Source organism: Felis catus, chromosome A2, assembly GCF_018350175.1.
Source record: "Felis catus isolate Fca126 chromosome A2, F.catus_Fca126_mat1.0, whole genome shotgun sequence".
In the NCBI taxonomy this organism is placed as follows: Eukaryota; Metazoa; Chordata; class Mammalia; order Carnivora; family Felidae; genus Felis; species Felis catus.
The window spans coordinates 123,647,112-123,673,745 of record NC_058369.1 but is presented as its reverse complement, the minus strand read 5'-3'; the positions used below and the strand labels follow the sequence as shown (position 1 = coordinate 123,673,745).

Here is a 26,634-nt window from a genome sequence, read left to right as displayed (position 1 = left end):
TGAAATAGGTGATGGGATTTCACTATATCGTGCTATATTTGACTGTATTGAATATTGTATGTTAATTACATTGGAATTAAAATAAAAAAATTAAGAAAAAATAGAAAAGAACCTATACTAGGTTTCTCATCTTTGAATGCACTGTGGCAGAATCCCTTGCATTTTCTTCCATTCTATCAGTAACCCAGACAACAGACACTACTAAACAAGTACATTTATTTGAAAATAATTGCCCTAGTCTGGGGCACCTGGGTGGCTCAGTTGGTTAAGTGTGGGACTTCAGCTCAGGTCATGATCTAGTAATTTGTGGGTCGAGCCCCAAATTGTGCTCTGCACTGACAGTGCGGAGCTTGCCTGCTTGGGATTCTCGCTCTCCCCTCTCTTCCCCTCCCCAGCTCGAACTTTTTCTCTCAAAAAAAAAAAAAAAAGAAAAGAAAAGAAAAAAAAATTGCCCTGGTCTCTGTGAAACATCATGTAGATTAAAAAATAAATAAAAAACAAGGTGTGTAGTTTCCCTTGTGACTAAGAGCCGACAACCTAAAAGTGCTCTTAAAAAAGAGATATGACTGGGGCTCCTGGGTGGCTGAGTTGGTTAAGCTTGGGTCATGATTTTACCATTCTTTGGTTGGGGCCCCAAGTTGGGCTCCACGCCAACAGCTCAGAGCCTGCTCTGGACTCTCTCTCCCTCTCTCTCTCTGCCCCTCCCCAGCTTGCACACACTCTCTCTCAAAAATAAACATTAAAATGGGGCGCCTGGGTGGCTCAGTCGGTTAAGCGTCCGACTTCGGCTCAGGTCATGATCTCATGGTTCGTGGGTTCGAGCCCCGTGCCCCGCGTCAGGCTCTGTGCTGACAGCTCAGAGCCTGGAGCCTGCTTCAAATTCTGTGTCTCGCGCGCTCTCTCTCTCTGCTCCTCCCCTGATCATGCTCGGTCTCCTCTCTCTCCTTCAAAAATAAATAAAAAGATTAAAAAAAAATTAAAAAATAAAATAAACATTAAAAAAAATATATGGTTGATAACAAAGACTAGGGACATATGGGTTTCAATGTTAGTGCTAACAGTCTCTCAATCAAAATTTCATTAGTCTCCTCAGAACTCTCTTTTCAACTAGGGCCTGACTTTTGCGCTTCCTTGTTCTTCTCTGCATTGTCTAATTTTAGCAAGAATCCTGTCAGCTGGGTTAAGCCAGAAACCCCCTTTACTCTTGATGTAGTAATTTTCCATCCATTGACTCCCCTGCCCCCACTCTGCTCCCTGGCTATAAACGTCTGCTTTTCCTTGATGTATTCAGAGTTGAGTCCAGTTCTATACCGAGGTCTGTTTTCCTCTATTGCAATAGTTTTTCTGAATGTTTTTATTGCATTAACTATTGTCCAGCTCTGGGTTTTCTGATATCATACTAAATTTTTTTTAAATGTTTATTTTTGAGAGAGAGAGAGAGAGAGAGAGAGAGAGAGAGAACACGCCAGCACATGAGTGGGGAGGGGCAGAGAGAGAGAGGGGGACAGAGGATCCCAAGCAGGCTCTGTGCTAACGAGAGAGAGCCAGACTAACGAGGGGCTCAAACTCATAAACCGTGAAATCATGACCGGAGCTGAAGCCAGATGCTTAACAAACTGAACCACCCAGGTGCCCTGCTAAGTATTCTTAAGTTGCTTAGCCTTTCCGGGTTTCAGTAAACTTAAGGGAGACGGGAGTAGAATGATCTCCAGGGACCCTTGCCAGGTCTAAAATTCTCATGAAGAAATCTGGTAGAGGAAAAATGTTACAGAAAAATTAAGTGATTTGGAATTGCTGGAGGTCATGAAGCTGTGAGGCCAGGGTGTCATCCAGGTCTCCTGATTTCCAGCACAGTGTTCATTTAACAAAACCAGCTGCCACTACCCTAATACTACAACCAAAAGCCTAACGAATCCAGTGAAATGCCAAGGCACCTAGTGTGCCACTTCAGCCCAAAGTGCCTCCTTCATGTCATAATCTGTTGTCCAGTTTCCTTCAATTTCTAAACAGCATTACATTTGTTTCCTAAAATAAATCATTTTTCCTTTCTGGGAGTACAACTGATATTACTTTTGACAATAAAACTGGTATAAAACATAATCTTGAATTTATAGGACAGCAAAAAATTAAAAGATTCTATTCTTTCTCCTACCAATATTTCCTTTTTATTTTTAAAAGTCCCATTCAGTCTGGCTTGGGGTGCCTGGGTGCCTCAGTCGGTTAAGCATCCAACTTGAGCTCAGGTCATGATCTCACAGTTTGTGAGTTTGAGCCCCGCATCCGGCTCTGTGCTGACAGCTCAGAGCCTGGAACCTGCTTTGGATTCTGTGTCTCCACCTCTCTCTGCCCCTCCCATGCTCATGCCCTGTCTCTCAATAATAAACGTTAAAAAAAATTTTTTTAAATAAATAAAAATAAAATCTTTAAGAAACAAATGAGCAAGGTATAAAAGACACAAACCTTTTAAAAAAAACCACTCTCTTAACTATAGGGAACTGGTGGTTACCAGAGGTAGGTGGGAGGGGACAGGTGAAACAGGTGAAGGGGATTAGGATTATACCTATAGTGATGAGCACTGAGTAGAGAATTGTTGAATCATTGTATTGTACATCTGAAACTAATATAACACTATGTCAAACTGGAATTAAAATTTGAAAAAGCATTAAAAGTCCAATGAACAGTTTGCATGCCATGGTACAATCTCAAAAATCCATCCTTTTACTTGTAAATGCACAGCCACGTTAAAAAAAAAACAAAAACACAAAACTTATGCTGCTGCCTGGAATTTTTTTAACACCACACTAAATAAGGCCACATCCTCGTTGGTATCTTTCTATGCTTTTCCCTGAGAGATAAAGAATACCTTAAAGTCAAGCAGTCGTTAGAACACATACAAACACAACCATCTTTTCACTCCACTTTCATCATCCTCTAACAAATTTAAATTTTGCCAGTAAGTCTTTCAAAATGTTACATTTTCTGTGAAACCCAAGAAACGAAATGCTACATTACCTAGGCGTAGCAGTCAGTAGTTTTAATACTTCAAGCATTTCAATTTCCTGTTCACTAGCACATTATGACATCATTGCCTTCCAGTACTTGGGCTCATTAAATAATTCTGCTTCTATTTTGTTCCCTTGACTCCAAAACATATACTGCAAACGTTCCATTGTTCCTATTCACTATTTCAGTGAAGAAGCTAAAAATAATTTTATATTTGCACATTTCTTTGCTAGATAAATACACTTTCTCTTACTGCAACTGAACTGGAAAGGTCAATCTCTCACCAAAAGGCAAGATTTGGACAAGATCAAATAGCAAAAGCAAGGCCCAATGGGAAGCGGGGGAGGAGTCAATACACCACCCAAACACGACGGATTCTAGGGCTTCCACAGATAAACAAAGAAGTGGATTTTCCCACGCCGCCGCCTGCTTCAAACAACCCGAGGCATTTGCGTGGAAGCCCACCGAGTTCATTACCTTGAAGACGCAGTCCAAGTGCTGAATTTTTCTAAAGCCTCCCATAATGGGTGTACATCCAGAAAGTCAATGGAGGCAGAAATGAATGAGGAACTGAGTGGGGTTGACCTTCGATTCCTTCCTCCCACCAAAGAACCTAAACCAAAGAACCTAAACACCTACCACCCCAACATACCAACACGTAGCTCCTCGACTGCTCAAAACACAATTTTCAGGGCAGGAGAAATAGGCAGTGTGGGGGATGGGCTTCACGTGGGACAAGTGCTAGAGCAGGAATGGTATCAAGATCAGATGGGCCGAGGGCGCTTAAGGCAGCACGGAGGCGGGCTGAGGGAAGTGGGCGCCGGCTGAGCGCGACCGCACGAACCGCGGGGGGGGAGCGGATTCAGGCCCCTTCCTCACCTGGCAGCCCTTCTTGTGATGAAAGCCAACCACCACGATGTGCAGTACAGGCCCCCGGGGGGCGCCATCGCCTCCCCGCCCGGACTTCTCCATGGGCGGCCGCCGCGGGCCCGCAAGACGACGACTTCAACCGCCAAGGGCGGCGGGCCAGGCGACCCTGCGGTCCCGAGGAGGACGGCGAGCGGCGGACTTCAGGTGTCAGCAGGGGCGCCGCATGAGGGCCGCGCAGTGGCCCGGAGGAGGCCGAAGCTCCTGCAGCTGCGCGCCGCCCCCAGGGCCGGGGCCGCGCTTCCCTCATCCGCTTCCGCTGCTTCCGGGCTGTCACCTGACGCGGCCGCCGCCGCCGGCGAGGCAGGGCGGGGCAGGACCCTGAGGGAACCTGACGGGGCGGGGCCTGGTGCGGGGTTGGGGGGGGGGGGGGCCCGAGGTTGGGGGCGGGGCTTGCGGGGTTATCCGGCTCTTCTATCCCCTACTGCTTGCGTTTGATCTTAACCCACTTTCTCCTCCTTTGCCCTCTCTTCTTCTTAAAGTCTCCGCCCTTTCCCTCTTTCCTTGGCTTTCCTCCTTTTTTACTATCTTTTTTTGTTTTCTCTCCATTATCCAATTCCTTCGTTCATTTCCTTCCCCTCTCTGGGATAACAGGGAGGCATATTAGTGGGACTCTATACCTGTGCATTTTACCTTTAAATTACTTGCTCACCCAGGGTTTTTCTTTTGTTTCGTTATATATTTTTTTCCTCTTTATTATGCATGGGAGTTTGGAAGCCTTTTAAAGCCTGAAGAGATCCTCGACAATAAAGGAAGTTTATAGGGAGACCTGTAAATGATTATTCCAGTACCGATATTTTAAAAAATACATATTATTTTCATTCTTTTTCTGGGTTTAGTACTCTGGTCAGTACAAAATATATATCATCTATTGTCACCAGGATTCTTAATTTCCTTACTGACTGTATTGTACTACTTCAATTTTATTTTTAAAAACTAAAGGATAGGTAGGGGCCTACTTCAAATAGAATTTGAGATTACTGCAATAATTGGCTGTGAAGTTTGTCATTATTCGTGCATATCCCTTAGTTTAGACAACGTTGGCAGTTGATATTTTACACTCCTGACCTTGTAATTTAAGAACTTGCATTCTAATTGAAGTAAAGCTGAGAAAAACAGTAGGCTTCCTGTAATTAAGTTATTTTTCTATGATTCAGTACAAGTGTTTTAATGCTAATAAAAATACTATAGAGGGGCGCCTGGGTGGCTCAGTCGGTTGAGCGTCCGGCTTTGGCTCAGGTCATGATCTCACGGTCTGTGGGTTCGGGCCCGCATCGGGCTCTGTGCTGACAGCTCGGAGCCTGGAGCCTGTTTCGGATTCTGTGTCTTCCTCTCTCTCTGCTCCTCCCCTGTTGGTGCTCAGTCTCTGTCTCTCAGAAATAAATAAATAAACATTTAAAAAAAATACTATAGAAAGTTTTCATTTCTTTATTATATTGCAATATTCTTGGTGTTGGTTCAGAACTCTGTGTAAAACTATATTATTCCTTGTATGCAGAATATATTACTGTTTTCTTTCATCTGTCTCAATACTTTCCACAATTGGCATAGCCAAAATTAAACTAGAACAATCTTTTTTATTTTTTTAAAACATTTATTTATTTTTGAGAGAGACAGAGCATGAGTAGGGGAGGGGCAGGGTGAGAGAGAGAGAGAGAGAGAGAGAGAGAGAGAGAGAGAGAGAGAGAGAGAGAGAAACTAAAGCAGGCCCCAGGCTCTGAGCTGTAGCCAACTTTGAGATCATGACGTTAGCCCAAGTCAGACACTTAACCGACTGAACCACCCAGGTGTCCCCAATTGAACAAACTTTTTAAAAAGATTTAAGGGTAGGGCATCTTAAAACTTTACACCTGGGGCGCCTTGGTGGCTCAGTTAAGCATCCGACTTCAGCTCGGTCATGATCTCACTGTCTGTGAGTTTGAGCCCTGGGCTGGGCTCTGTGCTGACAGCTCAGAGCCTGGAGCCTGCTTCAGATTCTGTGTGTCTCTCTCTCTGCCCCTCCCCTGTTCATGCTCTGTCTCTCTCTGTCTCAAAAATAAATAAAAAATATTAAAAAAAAAAAAACAAAAAACTTTACACCTGCAGTGAACACCAATTGTTTAATTCATTGTGCAGGAGACCCAGTAACAGCTTTATAAATATCACTTTGCATCCTAGACAATCCAACTAAGACTACATCATTTATTCATAACTATTTGGTTGCTTAAATGTTTAAAAAGTATGTTACTGGGAAATTCGGGAGAGAAAATGAGCAAGGGAATGTGCAGAATTTTTTTCCAACTCTAAATATACACACTGGTCCATCTGGAATAATAATTTTTAGGGGTGCCTAGGTGCTCAGTTAGTTGAGCGTCAACTTCAGATCAGGTCATGATTTCACAGTTCCAGAGTTTGAGCCCCACATCAGGTTCTGTGTTGATAGCTCCGAGCCTGGAGCCTGCTTCGGATTCTGTATCTCCCTCTCTCTTTGCCCCTCCCCTGCTTGCACTGTCTCTCTCCCCAACAAAACAAAACAAAAACATTAAAAAATTTTAGAATAACTTTTACATTGTGTGTGGGTTTTTTTTTTTTTTTTTTTTTTTTTTTTTTTTTTTTTAAGAATGAGAGAGCAGTAGCTCACACAAACAGGGGAGGGGCAGAAGGAGAGGGAGTGAGAGAATCTTAAGCAGGTTCCACTTCCATCACAGAGCCAGATGTGGGGCTTGGTCTCACAACCATGAGATCATGACCTTAAGATCATGTCCTGAGCTGAAATCAAGAGTCGAATGCTTAACCAACTGAGCCACCCAGGGGCCCCTTATATTGGTTTTTGAATAAGTTGTATTAATATAGAATGAATTCACTAACAAGATACTGTTTTTAAGGACAAATATCTATTGAGAAAAAAAACCCAGAAATTTCTCTTATTTTAAAATTTTGGAAGAATATTATCAAGATTGTGAGTAATTTGAGATAACAATACTTTCTGAACATTATTCTGAAAGGAAACTTTTGTTTGTATTTTTATGATAACATTTATCTAGAGGAGAAAAATTAGAAAAGTTTTTCTGAACACATATTAAGTTGAAGAGCCTCTTTTGGTTATATATATTTTATGATGAATTATAGATTCTATTTTATGTTAGCTCTGTAAGTAAGGGCTAAGGGGGGAAAAACCCTGGAGACACAGAGCTATGACATGTTTTTAAGTTAATTAAAAATGAACTCTCCATCTGGAATTGGACTGTTGTTTCTTTTTGCCTCTTGCCTCAAGAGAGAACATGATAAAATAAAACCACTCTAAAGCAATCCCCATTAACTCTACTGTGTAAATGAACCATATTTCCTTTTTCAGAGTATAAAGAGACTTTCTTTATTCTTTATCAATAGTATTGAAAATTGCTAATGGAAAACTTAAAGTATTGACTTTCTCAAAGCAAATTTTTCCTGAATTGTAAACTTTATCACATAGGGACAATGTCTTGAATTTGGTCCCTATTCTCATTATGGTATCGTGAAAACAAAACAAGGACAGAAATAGAAAAGAAAACCAGGGAAGGAAAAGGGTGTCACAAACAAATTTGGCATTACTTTGTCTTTAGAATCCTATGAAGGTTAAGGAGGATATTGATGGGGATGAATAAATGGAATCAGTTTAAAGAACATTCATTAGACCCTACAGTGTACCTGGAACTGTGGTAGGCACAGTGCATCAAAAGAAATTTAAAAAGAAATTTAAGGGGCACCTGGGTGGTTTGTCCGTTAAGTGTTGAACTCTAGATTTCAGCTCAGGTCATGATCTCATGGTTTGTGGGATCGAGCCCCAAGTGCAGCTGTGCTGACAGCATAGAGCCTGCTTGAGATTCTCTATCCCTCTTCCTCTGCCCACCCCCCCCCCCCATTGTCTATGTCTGGTTATAAAAACAAGATATATGTGAAGCCAGCCAGCAATGCTAGCGTTTGTAGCACTCACTCGAAGCCACCCATCATGTTAATAAGTATTAGGAAATAAAGATAAGCAATAATAGCTCACATTTAATGAATAAGCACTGTGTCCTCAGCTGGTCACTTTTCATGGATCATTTCATTTAATCTTCACAACAATCCTAAAGTAGATACTATCATCCTCATTTTTTTCCAGTGGGTAAATTGACACTTCTGTTAAATAACTTGCTGAAGGTCAAATTAACTAGAAGGAATTGTGGTAGGGAAAGGATTTGAACCAAAGTCATGTAATTTCAGAACCAATGAATTAAAAATATATATACATTTTTTGCATTTTATTTATTTGAGAGACAGAGAGAGAGCAGGGGAGTGAGGCAGAGGGAAAGAGAGAAAGAGAGAGAGAGAGAATCCCAAGCAGGCTCCACAAGGAGCCCGACTTGGGTCTACATCCCAAGACTCTGAAATTATAACCTGAGCCAAAATCAAGAGTCAGACACTCAATGAACCTTGCCACCCAGGCACCCCTCAGAACCAATGAATTTAATTACTGTACTCTATAGCTTCCCAAAATTCTTGACATAGAGGAACTCCAGAGTCTTTGGGGAGGGAGGTAACCCTCTGCAAAGATAATTATAGGAGAATACGTTGAGAGCCTTCTGAGAACTATTGAAGTTGTCATGGGACAATGAAAGAGCCTATCAAGTCTGCAAGTCAGAAAAGCTTCACAGAGGCGGTCACATTTGAGCAAGGTCTTTTTTTTTTTTTTTTAAATGTTTATTTATTTTGAGAGAGAGAGAGCATGAGCTGGGGAAGGGCAGAGAAGGGGGGGTGGGGAGAGAATCCCAAGCAAGCTCCATGCTGTCAGCACAGAGCCCAACACGGGGCTCAAAATCATGAACCATGAGATCATGACCTGAACTGAAATGAAGAGTCAGATGCTTAACCGACTGAACCACCCAGGTAGCTTTGAGCAGGGTTTTGAAGGATGAGCAGCATTTTACCATAATTGGGTAGCAGAACACTGTTAAGTCCAATAAAATAAAATGAAGTAATAGGGAAAACATTTGGGAAGGTAAGAGTTTTACGCCAAACTTAGAGGAAGTATGTTAAGATTTACATAAAAGTGAAGTGAGAGTTTTGGTGGTGGACATATGCCAATTGCACACAGTGTTCCCTCTGTTTGGAATGCTGCTTCTACCCCTTTTCTGCCTACCCAATTCTTATTTATCTCCTAAGACTAGCCTTCCGTCAATTCCTTTGTGAAACTTCCCAAACTATGTGACCAGTGGGCACGTTATTTAACCTCTCTGAGTAGGAGGAACTCCATTCGAACACTTGTCTCACAGGACAGTCATAAAAATTAGGATTAAGTGTATTTGAAAGTTTTCTGGCACATAGTAAGTGCTCAGTATTTATGAAATGCAAAAAAGCCAGAATTGGCTTGGTATTTAGAAGGCTGAACCCAAGGAAGCTTTGAACTGAAGGACCCATCTGCTTCTGAACCCTTCTTGTTGATATTTGCCTTAAACCATACCAAGGATCTCTAGTTCTCTAGGATTTGCTTTATATATTTTTTATATTATATTGCTATAATTTAATTTGTATTAAATTTCTTGTTTCTTGCACACAATGTTTGTTAGTAGTCTTCCTCCCCCATTCATCCTTAAGCTCCTACAAGGGAAGACCTTGTAATTCTGTTTTGTAAATTTTATACTCAGCGAAATGCCAACTAGTGTGTAACTAATGCACACTATTAATGATGGCTGCATCACAACTATCTGTTGTATGAATGAGTGATGTTCTTTCTGCTCTCTCCTGTTTAGACTCCTCGGCTTTAAGTTCCTGGGACACAAACAAAACAGACTTAAGGCAGAGAATTTGTCTGCTTTCTATTCTTTTCAAAACAAGTGCAGGGGTGCCTGGGTGACTTAGGGGGTTAAGTGTCTGACTTAGGTTCAGGTCATGATCTCACCATTAGTGGGTTCGAGACCCGCATCCCGCTCTGTGCTGAATGCTTGCTCAGAGCCTGGAGCCTGCTTTAGACTCTTTTGTCTCCTTCTCTCTCTGCCCCTCCTCCGCTTGCGCTCTCTCTCAAAAATAAATAAATGTAAAAAAATTTTTTTTTCAAAACAAGTTAAAAAGCATTAAGGTTTTCTAGGTGTGATGGCCTTAACAAAGAGTGACATCTGGTGGTTGCTTGTTAGACAAAACAGTAAGTATCTGTTGAAAGTGAATACAAAGTCTAAAATAAATTAGACTCCTATAAATTAAATAAAGTAGCAGAAAGAAAAAGAAAACGTATTTTAAATTTCCACCCTAGAAAAGTTAAAAATAAATGCTGGTTGTGGGTTTTCAATTCACTGGACTTTTAAAAGCGGTTGATTCTTTAGAAAACAGTTTTTACAAAAATTGTAACAGTGAATTGGTGGCGGGAAAAACGAATTGATTTGGTCCGACAAAAGATCCTGACTTGAGATGAGATGCAACTTTATAGGATAAAATAAGACGACTCAAAGGTTTTCCTAATTTGCAAAACCTTTCAGGTTCAGGAAGAATTTATTCACAAGGCAGTACCTTTAAAGTCTGTCGGAAACTGCCTGGGGAATGCAGATATCTGCTGAGGCCGCACCACGTCCCTTGGACAGAAATACTTCCCGAGATCTCAGGACCGCGGAAAGAACTGACTGGGCTCGACTCGCGTGGACTGGCTGGATCGCATGTTCGGCCTCAGATTGGTAGAGCCTGCCCGGACTGCGCGGGTTGGGGGTGAGAGCGGAAGCGCGCTCTTTCAAACTCGCCGTCCTAACGTCGATGCACGCAGGCCACTTCCGGCGTAGCCATGGCGGCGAACGCTACTACTAACCCGTCGCAGCTGCTTCCTCTAGGTAATCGTTGTCCTGTACGGAGGGGGACCCGGAGAGCTCAAGCTAAGCATTGGGGGCCGAGGGTCTGCAGCCGAAGTAGCCCTTAGCCGAGTGTTAGGGAATTGTGTCGGAACAACTGCTTTACTTTTCCCGGGCTGGTTTCTAAGCTCCCAAGTCTCTGCTTTCCCCAACCGCTCATGCCTTTTAAGCGTGGTAGGAGTTCTTGAGGCGGGAACTTGTGACTCCCCAACCAAACCGTCACCCAAAAAGGTCCACGGTTAGTGAATGTGTCCTCGGCCTTCTTTGTTGTGGGCTCGCCTCTACAGTCATGGGTAGCCTACCCACTCCTCAACTTGGTATTTAGGCTCCGGATTAGACCCTGCAGTTAGTCTGGCTAGTTCTTGAGAGAAGCACTGGCGTCTGGAATGAGCCTAAAAGGGAGATCTGGAAACTAGTTTTGTCACTGAGGCTGTGTGCACTAGACGCAACGGCTGGGCACTATTCGGCAAATTTAAATCACATCCATTGGTTTCAGATAGCACATAGCATTGGAAGAGATAGAACACGGGACAAGTAAATAAATATCATGCCAAGTAATGCTAAGTCAGCTAAACGCAACTGCGTTCAGAGCACAGAAATAATGACAGGAAGAAATCTCTGGTAAAGACGGTTGTGCCTCTCTCTTCCAGTATTTTGTAGCTAAAGGGTTCATTTGAGTTATCGGAGGTGGCCATGATTTACAAGTTTTCATTTCTTCCTTCGACAGACTCTTTTTGAATACTTAGTATATGTCAGGCATTGCCCATTGGGGAAATAGACATGCGAAAACGGGGTTTAGGCTCTGAGGGGGAGGAGGTTCATAGGTTAATCAAACAACCTACAATAACATAAAACCACGACTGTGATAAATTTCAACAAAGGAGAGGTAAGTAGTGAATACAGAAAATTTTTCTGTTGATTATGCAACAGAGCTATGTAGTATAAAATGTACAATTTTGAATGAATACTTTTCCCGGTTTATCTTTCACCGCATGCAAGGACCAAGTGCCAGTAGACAGTTAAATATTTGTTGAAGTAATGGTAAAATAATCTTTTTTTCTCTACCCCCTCTTTTTTTCTTTTTTCTTTTTTTCTTTTTTAAATATAGAACTTGTGGACAAATGTATAGGATCAAGAATTCACATTGTGATGAAGAGTGATAAAGAGATTGTTGGCACACTTTTGGGATTTGATGACTTTGTCAGTATCCTTTTAAAAGGTGGTGGTGGTGTGGGTTTTTCTTCAGTATTTAAGAACAGAAGTAAGAGTATCAACAGTCAATTCTTACTGATTATTATAATAAAAATTTATTCTCAGGGAACTTGTGATGGTGTTTTAAGAGGTGCATATACTGAAAGAAGGTAAAGTTCCTACCACTGACATGTATTTTGCATTTGAGCTATTGTGTTAAACATTGTAACTAAAACTGAATAAAGGCAGAAGCCAGAGTAAATTCAACCTGGTATATTTATTTTCTTAACACCAAATTTCAGATATGGTACTGGAGGATGTCACTGAGTTGTGAGTAGTAGTGTTAAAAAATTAAAGAATTGGGGGAAATCTTTCTTTAAAGTAATTTTAGTATTAATGAGTTTAAAATGATTTGTGGGAAAACATTACCTGTTAGAAATACCTTGAAGGTAGAAATTTTATCTACTGATAAAATTGGATGCTAGTAAAATTGGAACACAGTTATAACCATGATGTAATTATTAATGAATTGTTAGGAAGTTAATGGAGACAGAGCTTTAAAGTAAAAAATATTCAAAACTGCCAGGAATCTTTGGGCTCAAGCAAATCAAGGTACTGATAATAAGAGCATTTAACTATGTATAGCATAAAATGTAAATGCTTGTGGGGCGCCTGGGTGGCTCAGTCAGTTAAGTGGCCGACTTCGGCTCAGGTCATGATCTCGTGGTCCGTGAGTTCGAGCCCCGCGTCGGGCTCTGGGCTGATGGCTCAGAGCCTGGAGCCTGCTTCCGATTCTGTGTCTCCCTCTCTCTCTGCCCCTCCCCCGTTCATGCTGTGTCTCTCTCTGTCTCAAAAATAAATAAACGTTAAAAAAAAAATGTAAATGCTTGTTCCATTATATTAGTTACAAAGATCATGACTAGTAACTGCTTTCAAAATTGAATTGATTAAAGATTTGTTTAACAGATAGGGATTAGTGGTAAGTAATAGTAAAAAAGGGAGGCTAGTAAATATTTCATTTCATATTTGATCTCTTTGGCAAGTTTCAGCTTTTATGAAGGTCAGTCCCAGTGAGTGGATCTTAAGCCAGTCAGTTCACTCTGTTGCCTTTGGGGAAGAATGTACATCATTCAGTCAATAACCATTGCCTCTTAAAACTACTGATGTAATTGCTTGACCTCACATTCATTTATATACAGGAAAAACCTTTTTAGGGGTCAAAATGTTGGCTTTGATTATCATTGTTTATCCTGACTCTATTTTATCTCTTCATTTAGTGAAATCACACCAGAAGGAAGAAGGATCACTAAATTAGATCAGATTTTGTTAAATGGAAATAATATAACAATGGTAAGACACAGTAAAGCTGTTTTGTTTAGATGTTAGCGCATTTTTGTGGGGCAAGGATTACAGATTACCTTGCTTGATGAGATGTTCATGTCTCAGTGGCGCTTAAGTTGGGAAGGAGATGCTCTCGTGATCAAGGCTCTAAAGCTGAGCTGCTGGAGATGACTTTAGGCTTAAAAGTTAGTTTGCTTGGGCTATTTAATCTTTTAGTTTGTCGAGAATCATTGTTTAGACTCTGAGTATTAATTGATGATGTTGGGAACTGTAAACAGAAGTGATGACCCGGAGAAAATGGGAATGTGAGGGAGGTGCAGAGAGGCGCAAGTGGCTTGGATTGATGAGGAAGGGTTTTTAGATGGTGCGGGTGGTGGTGTTATTAATAAACTCTTTTTCCTTCTACGCAGCTGGTTCCTGGAGGAGAAGGACCTGAAGTATGAATGGATTTCCTTGACTTAACTCTGTTTAGTTTTATAATGACAACAAAATAGAATTTTTTTTTTAACCTTTTAATGTTTGGATTCTGTAAATCTAAGTTTCCCGTTGAAGGGAAATGTTTTGAAGATGTATTGTAAATGCCCATTTTTGTAAGTTAATCATTATTATCTTGGAAAAAGAAGAACAGTTTGTTCTTTGAAGACGAAAATAAAAATGTTTTTGGTTAATTGTCATTTTATTTTTTGTACTGCAATAGCCAGTGTAACAAGTATTGTAGTTATTTTGTCACTTGCTTTCCTGTCATTTTATGTCCCTTTTCTTAGGTACGTGACCATTTGATTCTCAAAAATTGTTCCGAACAAAATGACACACTTTGATTTTGAACAGTTGTGTTTGAAAAACCTGAAATGATTACTTACAGAATTCCATTTAAACTCTTGATGCTTTGAAATGATTTTTCTATCAAACTTAAGTTCCATTAACTCCTATTAAAAACAAGGAAACTGGGGCAGGCACCTGGGTGGCTCAGTCGGTTAAGGGTCTGACTCTTGATTTCAGCTCAAGTCATGATCTCATAGTTCCTGAGTTTGAGCCCTGCGTCGGGCTCTGCTCTGATAGGGTGGAGCCTGTTTGGGATTCTCTCTCTTGCTCCCTCTCTCTGTCCCTCATGCATGCGCTCACTCTCAAAAAAACAAAAAACAACCCCCCACACCCCCCAAAAACAAGCAAACTTCTAGTTATAAAATAAATAAGTTACAGAGGTGGAAAGTAACAGCATAGGGAATATTGTCAATAATATTATAATAACATGGTGACAGATGGTGTAGTCACTTATAGTGGTGAGCATAGTGTAATGTTTAGAATTGTTGAACCATTATGTTGTACACCTGAAACTAGTATAACTATTGTATATCAACTATACTTCAATAATAAAAAACAAAATATACAGGTAACATATGCACATTGTAGAAATGGAGATAAGTAAAAAGGAAAATATTCATTACACTTTGCTGTATACCTTCTTAGACTTTCTCAGTACACTCTCATACACATTATTTTTACAAAAACGTGCTCATCCTGAATACACCATTCTGTAGCCCCATTTAAGACTTTTTAAAAAAATTTTAAGTGGTGCACATCTTTCCATGTCATTTCAGTAACATTAATGTTTGCATTGTATTTCATTAAATGATTTACTATAATTTAGCTGATTTTTATTATTGGCCATAGTAGTCTATATATATTTTTCTTTTCTATTTTTTTTTTTTTAAATTTAAGTGTTTGTTTTTGAGAGAGAGACAGAGTGAGTGGGGGAGGGGCTGAGAGAGAGGGAGACACAGCAGGCTCCAGGCTCCAAGCCGTCAGCACAGAGCCCGAAGCAGGGCTCAAAATCATGAGCTGTGAGACCATGACCCGAGCCGAAGTCGGAGGCTCAACTGACTGAGCCACCCAGGTGCCCCTACATTTTTATTTTTCTTAGAAATTCATAATGTGAGGTCAAAGGTTATAGTGTTGCCAACAAAAAGTTTGTACCATCCTACACTTTGCCAGCAGTTTTTCATGGTATTTTTTTCCATAGTACTCTACATACTTACCAATGTTGGCTATGCTCTACCATCTCGCTTTGCCACTGTGATAGGCAAAACCTAGTATGTTTAAAGTTTTCATTATTAATTTTGAACTCCTTTGTATTTTGTGAATTACTTCTGAGGCTTTTGCCATTGGGATGCTTGTCTTTTTCTTACTAATTTGTAAGAATTGTTAAAGAGTTTACTCTTAGTCATGTATTTTGCAGGTAATTTCCCCGGTTTATAATTTGTCTATTTTTGGTACTTTTTTTTTTTTTTTTGGTGTAAATGTGTTTTTATGTAGTCATGTGTTGATCTCATCCTTTATGATTTTTATCATTGGTACACATGGATTAGAAAGACCCTCTTTGCTATGATTAGATATAGTTTTGTTGTTTTTGTTTCATTTAAATCTTGCATCCATCTTCAATTTTAGTGTTTCCACAACAAAAAAGGATCCACCTCTCTTTTTTTTCTTAAATTTCTTAACATTTTATTTTTAAGTAATCCTTACACCCAAAGTGGGGCTCGAACTCACAACCCTGAGGTCAAGAGTTGCATGCTCCACTGACTGAACCAGGCAGGTGCCCCTCTTTATTTTTCAATCCAAATTTATTTTCCAAAACAAAGCACTGCTTTGTGCTTCCCCCACCCTCACCCGGTATAAGTACTCCTACTGTGGCTGATTTCAAGCTGCCAAGGGTTTAACCACAAGCTTGCAAACTTGATTTAGCAGTTGGTTCTCAAGAGCTACTAGGAGTCTGTTGCCCCACCTCGCCACTTCTGACCCTTGTTGGGGAATGCTTTTCTCCTGTTATTTTTTCTCTTTGGAGGGGGGTCAAATGTAATAGTGCCCCCTTTTCACCCTTTTATTCACTATCCTATGGGAAATGGGTGGTCATACTCCACTCTTCATTCCCCCCCCCCCCCTAAGAATTAGCCTTCAAGGAGCACATGTTCTTAGTTCCAACATGCTAGGAGTTTTAGAGAAGCCTGACCTCACTTAGAGAGGCATACAATTACTTAGTCGCCAAGGTAGATGAGTCTGTTTCTGGGGTTCAGTAACAGGAAGTTCACTAGCCTACGGGTAAGTGATACCTCTTAATCTAGTCTTAACAGTAATAAAGATGATGATAGGCCTCCGATCTGCTGCTGTTTTTGTCTTAATGCTGCAATTCGTTTAGAATGGGTACTACCCTAAATAAGGGTCTCGACATTTTTGGGTAACTCTTAGTTGTAGGGGCTGTCCTGTGTATTGTAGGATCTTTAGCAGCATCCCTGGCTCTATTCACTAGATCCCAGTAGCATCCTTCCTCTTCTTCCCTTTCCCCAGTTGTGACAAAAATGGCTCCAGATGGTGCCAATTGTCATCTGAGAGCAAAAACCCATAGTTAAGAACCACTGTTCTACAATAGAGATACTATTTATTGGGCCCTTTAAAATTCCCTCATGTTTGATGCATGGGTGAGGAGCACTGTGTCTAGACAATAAAATTGGGGAAGAAAATACTGTGAGTATTCCAGTAGAGTAGAATGGTTGGTTTGAAGCTGAAATGTTCTCGTGTTAGGTGTTGGCCATATAGGATTTTCACTTTGGCAGGTTGCTGGTGAGTGGCTGTTTTTACACAGGTTTTGTTTCCTCTCTGGAGGCAGGGCTTCATGTGCTGGGCCCGAAAGTGATGGTGAGGCCTCAGCAAAAATGAGGGCAGCAAAGGCAGAAGCTATGCTGGCATTGGTGACTTGTGTAAGTTTTTCTCAAATTTTGGTTTGAAAACTGCCATCAGAATCACTTGGAGAGCCAGTAAAGAACACAGAGGTCCAGGCTTATTGAAGTGGGATAGGGCCTTGGGCCTGTGTATTTTTATGGAGTTCCCCAATTCCCCAGCTAATTCTAATCCTCATCAAAGCTTGAGACCCACAGCCTTAGTGTCGTAGACTCTAAAGTTCTCTCTTGTCTAGCAAGAGAGCAAAATGCAAGATGAAAAGCGAGAGATGGCTAATGTCTGGGAACAGACAAGAGCCCCGAATAAGGGTCCTTCCCCCATTTTTATTAGGATCAGAAGGCTTACAAACATGGCGATGGACATGCACAAAGAGACAATGAATCTGTGAACATTAACTTGTGAACGTGAGGGAAAGGGGGTCTTGAAGATATTTGGGGTTAGGGGTTTGGGTTAATACAAAACAAAATCCAGGCACCGGGCAGTTGGGTTGAAGGTTGTTTACAGCAGATATGAGGCAGCACCTCTGTTTATCTTAGCTAGCCTAGTGAATGAGACAGATAGGGGAAATAACCTCAGGGTGAATAAGGCACCTTTTCTTTGGTTAACCATCTCTGCTCTGGGCTGCTTTGCCTGCAGCACAGCGGTACATAGTCCAATTCACCAATTTACCTAACCTGGCCCTATCCTGTGAAAACAGCTTTTCTGTTACAGTACTAACTTGGGGTGCTTCCACCCTGAACATCTAATCTTGTTTATTTCATACACCTATGTATTGGGCACCTTTGCACCTGTTCCTATTTTAGGTCTTTGCCTCTCTCTATTCTGGGGGCTCTGTACCCCCTCACTATTTTGGGGTGCCTTTGCACCGCCTATCCTTGGGGTGCCAATCTGGTTTACCCAAACTCAGGTGTGAGCGTTTCATGAATTTGTATTTCTTTATGCCTTGTCAACCCATTGGTGTAAACCTGGGAGGTTCCTAAGCTTATCCCCACACCTTAGAGTGTAGATTGGTGCAGATACAGCTTTTAAAGCAGGTGTGACTAAAGCAAGGATCTGATGATAGAGAATCTGTATATGTTAGTGGTTGTGTTAGTGGAGAGAACAGTTTTGGCTGCATTTAAACTGCAAGGCAGCTAAGTTCCCTGTGTGCTATGGAGTACTGGTGGAGTTCTAGTTTACATTGTTAGTGCCAAGCCTTGGTAGGCAATGATTCATCTGCTGCCTCAAATGTTGGACTTTGGACCAAGGAAGAATTTGTCTATAGGTTTGGGGGGTCACTTCCCATCCAGGTGGTCTCAATTTCTTTCTTGAGCGTTGATTTGTTGATTACACAAGTTCTAATCATATCTTTAGATTTCAGGGTACAAAACTGCAGCTTCACCCACAGAGGTGTGGTAGATTTCTATCAGTTAAAAAAAAGGGGGGCCCTTATTGTAAAGGAAGTATGAGATCTTCTAGGATTGAACATGAGAAGAATGTTAGTGAAATTATTATAAGTCAAAAGAGGGATGCCTATGCAGGGGGCTTTTTATTTTTCAAATTGTATTTTGTAAAATATACATTGTAAATATACACTTTACAAAACTGTATTCTGTAAAATAAAATCGTATTTTATAAAATATATATATTCAGACTCACTGAAGAAAAGTTGCAGGAATCAGAAACACTCAGACCCGACTCAACTTTCATCAGTTGCCGTAACAGTGTTCATGGCAAAAGGATCTAGGCCTGGATCATGTGCTGTATTCAGTTGCCAGGTTTCTCCAATCTCCTTCAATTTAACAGTTCTTCAGTCTTTCCTTAACTTTTATGAGTCTGACATTTCTGAAGGTTGCAGACTAGCCATTGTAAAAGATTCCTCAAATTGGATTTGTTTGTTGTCTCCTCATGAGTAAGCTCCGAGTGTGCATTTCTGACGTGTGTCACAGGAGGAATGCTATCCTTCCGAGTGCATCTCATTGCACATTACGTCGACTAGTTCCATTTCTAATGTTGTTAATCTTGAGCTTTGATATTTGCCAGCTTTTTCCATTGTAAAGTTACATTTTCCTCCGTTTTTACTAAATATTTTATGTGGTGACTATCCAAGACCTGTTGCAAATATCCTGTTCATCCTTCCACTTTAACCCACAAGTTTTTGTATTCCTCAATGTTTCTTACTGAAATTAATTAAGTAGTAATTGATTACTACTTAATAAGTAAGTCCTGTGTTAGACTAGCAGTCAGACTAATGGGAATAAGACAGAGGAAACTATTTGAAGGTGGTTGTTTCCAAGTATCAAAAACAGAATAAGGGCTAAATATTGAAACATTTTGACAGATTTAATCTACTTTTTTTTTTTTTAATCTTTATTTATTTTTGAGAGAGAGACAGAGTGCGAGTGGAGGAGGAACAGAGAGAGGGAGACACAGAATCTGAAGCAGGCTCCAGGCTCTGAGCTGTCAGCACAGAGCCCGACGCGGGGCTCAAACTCACAGACCATGAGATCATGACCTGAGCCAAAGTCAGATGTTTAACCTACTGAGACACCCAGGCGCCCCAGATTTAATCTACTTTATCCAGGGTTGACCCTGACTGAATCTTTGGTTGTTGACAATCTCATTCTTAAATTTAAAAATAACCATGAATGACACCAACTGGCCACCAGAGTGCATTGTGGAACAGGCAGTTTGTTGCTAAAGTCCAGGCTTTTGTGTTTTTCCCAAATCCAGCTTCAAAGTGAGGTTTCTGGGCTTCCACTCTGCTCTACTTACTGTTGAATCACACCACAAGGGTAGGTAAAGGGTTAAATTGTTATTATTTTACACTGATTTTTGACAAAGAGGAATCTATTTTCATTCACATTTTCTACTTGAGGTGCCCTTTTTTTACTGTAAAAAACTTAAGTACAATGTAGATAAAAACAAGGGCTCCAGAATCAGATTTACCTGGGCTCTAATCCCAATCAATTCTTTATTAGTTGTGTGAATTTAGGTGGCTACTTACTGTCTTTGGCCTCAATTCGCTCATTTGTAATTTGGGAAGAATAACCACCTCTTAGAATTGTAAAAATTAACGAAGATAATATATGTAAAGCATCCAGTATAGTTTCAATCATATAGTAAGTGCTCAATAAATGGCAGTAGTTATCACTACTATTTAAAGAGACTCTGGATCAACTTATTTTTTTTTATCATTTTTCCATCACAGCAATTACATTTCAACAATTTAAGCTACCTGCCACTTAGTCCATAACATTTCCTCTGAGAATTGAGCTCTTATTATCTTTGAACTTTCTATCACAAAGCACAGTGCTTGGGCAAAGGGACTCGAAAGATATTTGTTGAATTAAGTGGTGACAACAGAGTAGGAAGCTTTTTTATTTTTATGATGAGACTGAGAAAGAGGCCTTTATTAATCAGAAAATGGCTGAACTTACAAAGCAATTCGTTTTAAGTTTGGAATGAAAGAAGCAGGGAGATTTCAAATTTTGTTCATAGTTATCATTAATTCATTAATAAAGCTAACATTTGTCGAGCACTTACTTTGTGTCTGCCTTTCAGAATCTCCCTGCTTGGCCAGAAAGATAGGAGGGATCTCCTAAGTGTGATACAGTGTGATGAATACATTAGCTTTTGGAACATGTGGACGGGGGAGGGGGTGGGAGTGGGAAGCAAGGAAGGCATTTTGTCTCCTAATTGCTGCTCCTTGAGCCATGGGCCACATTAATACTTCCTCATGGCAACCCTATTATTTGTCATTAGTTATAGTCAGCCTCACCATCAACATCTCAAGAGGGTAGTAAGAAATGGGAAGGACCTTATTTTTGCCTCTACTGAATTGCCTGGAGAGCATCTCTTGGTGATTGCTGCTGGAAGTGTGACATTTAATTAGTGGAGAAAATTAAGTCAGGCAAGAGGCAACCTGTGCCAGCAAAGGGGTGAGAAAAGGACAGGAAAGAAGTGATATGCTCAGTGGGACGGTTTGGCCCAGGTTTTCTTCTAGATCCAGATTGGGTGCTCACATTACTACAGGTGGAGATTGCAGAATCTTAAGGGATTTTCCATAGCGATGGGGACCACAAATGAGCCCCTATGGACAGCTAGAGGTGGAATGGAAAGAAGGGACTGTAGGTGCACAAAGGGAAGGGGAGAGTGATCACCTCCATTAGGAGGGGGTCAGGAAAGGCTTTCCAGGAAAGGTAATCATTGAGCTGAGTTTCAGTGGTTGTTTGCCCAGGAAGGGCAAAGCATTCCAGGTAGTGGGGACAGACTATGCCAAGGCACTGAAGCTTTCTAAAATGCCACCAAGGTGTTGGGCATAGTGTTTTAAAAGTTGCATGATGGACCCGTGAAAATACTGCCACACACACGTCACCCAGATTCTTTCCACTTAATAGGTGCTGAATTTCTGGGAAATGTCCCCCTAGAGGAAGGTCATGTAGCTTTCTGTCCTGTGGCCTGTTCCACAGCAGTTCCTCCTCATATAAACTCAAAGCAGCAAAAATAGCCTGATATGTAAAGGGCTTTGTGTTGAGTGGATGTGTATTAAGGAGTGGTTTATGTAGTTCAGGGGTCAGGTACAATTTCAGTATTAGTAAAAGATGTTTTGCTGGGCAGTCAGGTTTATTTCACGCTAAGCTCTGGGAGAACTGGAGCTTTCTGAAGTGCTCAGGAATTATTTAAGCGTGGGTCTCTTGATCTAGGGGAAATGTTTTTCCTGAGAGGTGAAGAGACTCTGGTTTCTCTTTATGTGTTAAGAGGAAAAGGCAGGAGGTTTTGGAGTTAAGCACACTTGGTTTGCTTGTTGGCATTGTCACTTTCTAGCCATTCGAGATGGAGTAAGTTACTTGTCTCTCCAGGTCTCAGTTTTCATATGTATATGTGTATGTGTATGGATATGTATACATATATAGAATTGGGAGGATATTATGTATGTCATAGGGCTGTTTTGAGCATCACCCTGGGTCTTTGTATGTATAGAATCTGGCCTATAGTGGGTATTTAACACATGTTAGGTCTTGTCCTTTCCTGAACTACTGCTGGGGGCTAGCCCAATGCACACTATGGGGAAACCACTCCCCACCCCATCACTGTTTCAATCTAGATAAAATCTAGTTAAAATAGACAACAAGAACATCTGAGAGAGGAGATTGTGGTTGAGTTGTGGAAGTTGAGGGGTTGGCCTGTAGAGTGGGTTCTGGGAACTGTAAAAGATGCTGTCAGTGCCCCCTGCAATAGCCCCTTGGACCACCATGGAGGTCACTTTTAACTTGGGTGGTCAGCTTCTGCGTCACATCAATTACCTACTCAAGCACATGATTCTGTTTGAAGGTTTTCTCTGGCCTCATGCACATGCTATGCCTGGAAGTTACTGCCCCCAAGAGTGACTCTTGACTAACAGGGACAGGAGCTGATGGATAAAAATTCCAGCTCTCTTGCTTCTAGGTAGGGGTAATTCTCAGGTGTGTTCTACTCAGTCTCCTGGAGGGATCTCAATGGGGTGGAGCCCTAGCTGTCATGGCAGCATTAACACATCCCGTCACATACTTCTCTGCTCCCCCACTTGCTTCCTGGGATGACCTCCAGAAGTACTATGTTCCCAAATAATTCTGTGCTTCCAGTAGCTGGGGCAGATCACATCACTACCGTGGGCCTACATGCTGCTCATCCGGGACTTCTTTGCCATCCCTGTGAGTGACTCACATGGAGAAACAAGAGAATATTGCCGACCAGAGGATGTGTGTTGTCATTTCTCCCAAAGCAGGAGGCTGCATCATTCATGGACAGACTGAATGTGGTGTTGGCCTTGGCACACGGAGAAAGAAGGAGAGCCATGGAGGTGGGTAGCATGATTCGGACTGGTGCTTAATTAAAGATCAGGTAGCCATCCTTGTGGACAACAAATGCTATATACTGCAGTCAAGCCACGCTACACCAAAGCCACTAAAGTTTATGCCATCTTTACTCATGGGATCTTCTCTGGGCCAGGTATTTCCAGAGTTAATAATGCTGCCTCTGTAGCTATCAACATCACAGAGACCATTCTACAAGAGGACAAAACAGAACATTGCTCTAAGATGCAAGTTACGGGTGTTTCAATGATTTTGGCTGAGGCAATCAGAAGGGCAGACAATGGTGCGTGTCTCCTACTTGTTTAGCCACGGCCCTTCATATCTCCACGATATTATGATTTCATGCGTGATATCTTGAATTAAATTTTTTTTCACTTCAGAATTCAGTAAAATATAGAATGATGACTATTAAAGCATCAGATCTCTGTTTTAAGCCTTGGAACGTATCTTTGTGGTTTTAGGAAACAGTGGCTAGGGATACAGGAATGCTCGTTTGGTTTTTAATTGAACTTGAATGAGAAATGTCAGTGTCGGAGCGCCTGTGTGGCTCAGTTGGTTAAACATCCAACTCTTGATTTCAGCTCAGGTCATGATCTCACAGTGGTGAGATTGAGCCCCACATTGGGCTAAGCACTGATAGAGCGGAGCCTGCTTGGGACTCTTTCTCTCTCTCTCTCGGCCCGTCCCTTACGTGCATGCTCTCTCTCACAAAATAAAAAATAAACATTAAAACAACAACAAAAAGAAGTGTTGGTGCCATTTTGTCTTGTTGTGATGGGGAAATTTTACCTTTGTTCTTATGATAGTCTTAGGCCACAATCATATAATTGGACAATTTTCTTATACAATATAATCCCCTTGAGGAAATTCATATTTTACATACTTCTGAGGTTGTCAAAGATAGTTTCCTATGAAAGCACTTTGTGTACTAGTTTACATGTAATAATAATATTATGAACATTCAAGTAAAGCCCAAATTAGCTCTCTCCTTTCAAGTGTACATTAGAAAATCATGAAATACCCCGAATGTTAACTTTCAGGGTTCAAATAAGCCAGTTAGCTATTTTGCTTAATTTAAACCGAATTTCATTTAGCTAAAAATGCCAGTGAATCATTTATTTTCTCATAGGAGTTAAATAAATCAGGCAATGTAATCATAAATAAATGCAGTTTTATGAATTACCTCTAATCCAACCGGGACATCACCGCAATTTTTAAAACTACCACTTCTAAAAACACGTGGTAAGTACCCACACTTACTTCAACTTCTAAGTCTTAAAATCCCAAAGTTCTGTCCAGCAATAGAGCTACTCTCTTCAAACTTATCATCAAATTGATGAGCAATTTCTGACTGCCTTAGTGGGTTGCAAATTGAAGCTGGAAGCTGTCCAGTATTTCTTAGTTTTTTGAGGTGTGCTCTAATATATGCATCATTTTTTCCTCAATCGTTTTATGTTGTGGATTTTCCTCAAAATAAAGACTACCTTAAACCCATCAACACTTATTCAGTCTGATCTTTTATTTTGGTTTTTGATATAAGAAGTAGATAAATTTGTTATGAGTGCTTCTAAAGGCATATTTAAACACTATCCCCTTTCTGTATTTATTTCATTCATATTAAATACCTATTTGCTTTTTGTATTCTGAAGCAGCAAGTCTGTTAAGCAAATGATTATTTTAACTGCAGATTTTGTCTGAAAGATATAGGTAAGAGAAAGTGAAGAAAAAGTATTAATAAGTAAACCTTAATTGTTCCATTGGGATAATGTTCAAAAATTGCCAAAAGAGAGGACGGAGAAAATCTCACTGAGGATTATGTGACCCACAGGCTGATAATATACAACAGTTCCCTAAGTGAGATGCTCTACTGCCACAGAGAAAAGTTGAACTTTAGATAAATATTGGCTGGAATATGCAACCTGAATAATTCAGATCAAAAAGAAAGGTGGGGATTTGCCTGGCTAGACAAAGCCTGGGAACCTCCCTTCTGCTCTAATTTCATAAGGGAGACAGTATATCCTCTGATCTAAGTTCTGAATTGAAAATCCAAGCTAGTTAGCAAGGAGATTTGAATACCATTTGCAGTTTTATTTATTTATTTATTTATTTATTTATTTATTTATTTATTTATTTATTTTCAATGTTTATTTATTTTTGAGAGACAGAGAAACAGAGTGCAAGTGGAGGGAGGGGCGGAGAGAGAAGGAGACACAGAATCCGAAGCAGGCTCCAGGCTCTGAGCTTTCATCACAGAGCCCGACACGGGGCTCGAAATCATGAACCGTGAGATCATGACCCGAGCTGAAGTTGAATGCTCAACGAACTGAGCCACCCAGGCGCCCCACCATTTGCAGTTTTAAACTCTGATATAGTAAGAGGTCAAAATTAAAGCTAGCAAGTAGCGTTTAGTTGTTATTGAAGACAAGGTGTGGAGCTTTCAAGTGAGAACTTTATTTAAATCTGACAAGCATTACAATGTAACAATGTATATCTGGAAAGAATTGGTTTAGCATGATGAAAGGGCCATGTTTTGAAGCCGTGTAGTATGTATTATTTTTGAGAAATACATGAATTCTGCATTTGAATATCTTTCCTTGGAGAAATGGAAATGTAGTTTTTGACCTGTTTATGAAGACATCTGACATGCCAATACAGACATGTTTTTTTTTAAATATAATTTATTGTCAAGGAGGAGTCAAGATGGCAGAACAGCATGGAAGTTTTTTGTGTGTCTCGTGTCCATGAAATATAGCCAGACCAACACTAAACCATCCTGCACACCTAGAAAACTGATCTGAGGATTCACAGAACAATCTACACAACCTGAACCACAGAATTCAGCATGTACAAGGCGCAGAGAGGTAAACTGAGGGAGAGAGAAGCCGCGGAGGGCAGGGAGCTAATTTTGTGTGCGGAGAGAGGCCGGAGATGGGGGTGGGGGGGGGATACAGGAAAAGCACGCCCCCAAAAAGCAGCTGGAGAGAAAGTGGAAAAGTGGAAACAGCTGCAGGGACTGAACTAAAAAGGGAGAAAGGAGAAAGGAGAGGGTTTAACTTCCATTAAGACTGTAAACAAGGGAGGGCAGAGTCTGAAATGCTGCAGCTCCATACCTGGTGGTGCTCTGGTGGGAAGGGCAAATCCCCAGGAGCAGAGTGGGGACCGGGGTTCTTCAGGCCACATGGGGAGAGGCAGTTCCCCTGCTGGGAGGACACCTGGTAGCGACTGTGTGGGTCCCCCAAAGGCAAGGCCCCAGTGGACCCAGGAGAACAACCACATTCGCTGGTGCTGGAACAAGGTCGTTGTGGGTGAAGCCTGATGCCAGATGTGCGTTGTGGTTTTCCATAATCCCCGAAACGCTGCTGCTACACTGTCTCGCGAACTTTTTCTGGGGCAGGCTGGCACCTGGCCACAGTCTCTGGACATCGGCAACAGCACGGACCTGCAAACGTTCCTGGGTGCGGCTGGCACACAGCCATTGCTTGGTGAGACCCTCTGCAGAAGGGCGGAAAGGGTCAAAACCATAGTCCCTCAGAAGTAAGGGGTCGGGAAAAACAGCCACATCGGAGACAAAACTCAGGAGGGAGGTGCTGCCTGGGGCTTTGTCACGGACTGTGTAAAAGCGGGGAGCAGATGAAGCCAGAGACAAAGCACGGGTGCGTGATTGCGGATCGGTGAAAACAGAGTTCCGATACTAGAGACTGGGTTGCTGGGTGACGCCATTTTCACCACTCACGCGCATGCGTATACGCACCTACAAGCATCACAACAAGCCGCCCCAG

The 26,634-nt window shown here is 41.2% G+C and overlaps 2 protein-coding genes and 1 pseudogene across 3 annotated transcripts in view; 2 read left to right on the top strand and 1 right to left on the bottom strand.

Annotated features, from left to right (window-relative positions):
• AVL9 (AVL9 cell migration associated) overlaps nt 1-4,125 on the bottom strand; it is a 68,815-nt gene extending 64,690 nt beyond the window's left edge. The window contains exon 1 of one of the 2 annotated variants that reach the window (XM_003982920.5): nt 3,883-4,125. In XM_003982920.5, the coding sequence (XP_003982969.1) occupies nt 3,883-3,975 (93 nt within the window). In that variant the 5' untranslated portion in view covers nt 3,976-4,125. Of the gene's footprint in view, nt 1-3,480; nt 3,625-3,882 lie in introns of those variants that run through there. The other variant, XM_045052570.1, reaches the window with a different exon arrangement.
• Nucleotides 4,126-10,583: 6,458 nt separating this feature from the next.
• LSM5 (LSM5 homolog, U6 small nuclear RNA and mRNA degradation associated) lies at nt 10,584-13,957 on the top strand. The gene is made up of 5 exons (XM_003982919.5): nt 10,584-10,739; nt 11,866-11,961; nt 12,251-12,278; nt 13,226-13,298; nt 13,700-13,957. The coding sequence occupies exons 1-5, from the start codon at nt 10,694-10,696 to the stop codon at nt 13,730-13,732; spliced, it is 276 nt and encodes a 91-aa protein (XP_003982968.1). The 5' UTR covers nt 10,584-10,693; the 3' UTR covers nt 13,733-13,957.
• A 5,509-nt stretch (nt 13,958-19,466) lies between these two features.
• Nucleotides 19,467-24,443, top strand: LOC123383935 (annotated as a pseudogene).
• Nucleotides 24,444-26,634: the final 2,191 nt, after the last annotated feature.

Bases quoted from the DNA above. Each gene is read 5' to 3' on its own strand.
- LSM5 (XM_003982919.5), top strand. From the start codon at position 10,694: ATGGCGGCGAACGCTACTACTAACCCGTCGCAGCTGCTTCCTCTAG. The intron at 11,962-12,250 runs GTATCCTTTTAA...ACCAAATTTCAG, and splicing joins GGGATTTGATGACTTTGTCA to ATATGGTACTGGAGGATGTC. The intron at 13,299-13,699 runs GTAAGACACAGT...CCTTCTACGCAG, and splicing joins ATGGAAATAATATAACAATG to CTGGTTCCTGGAGGAGAAGG.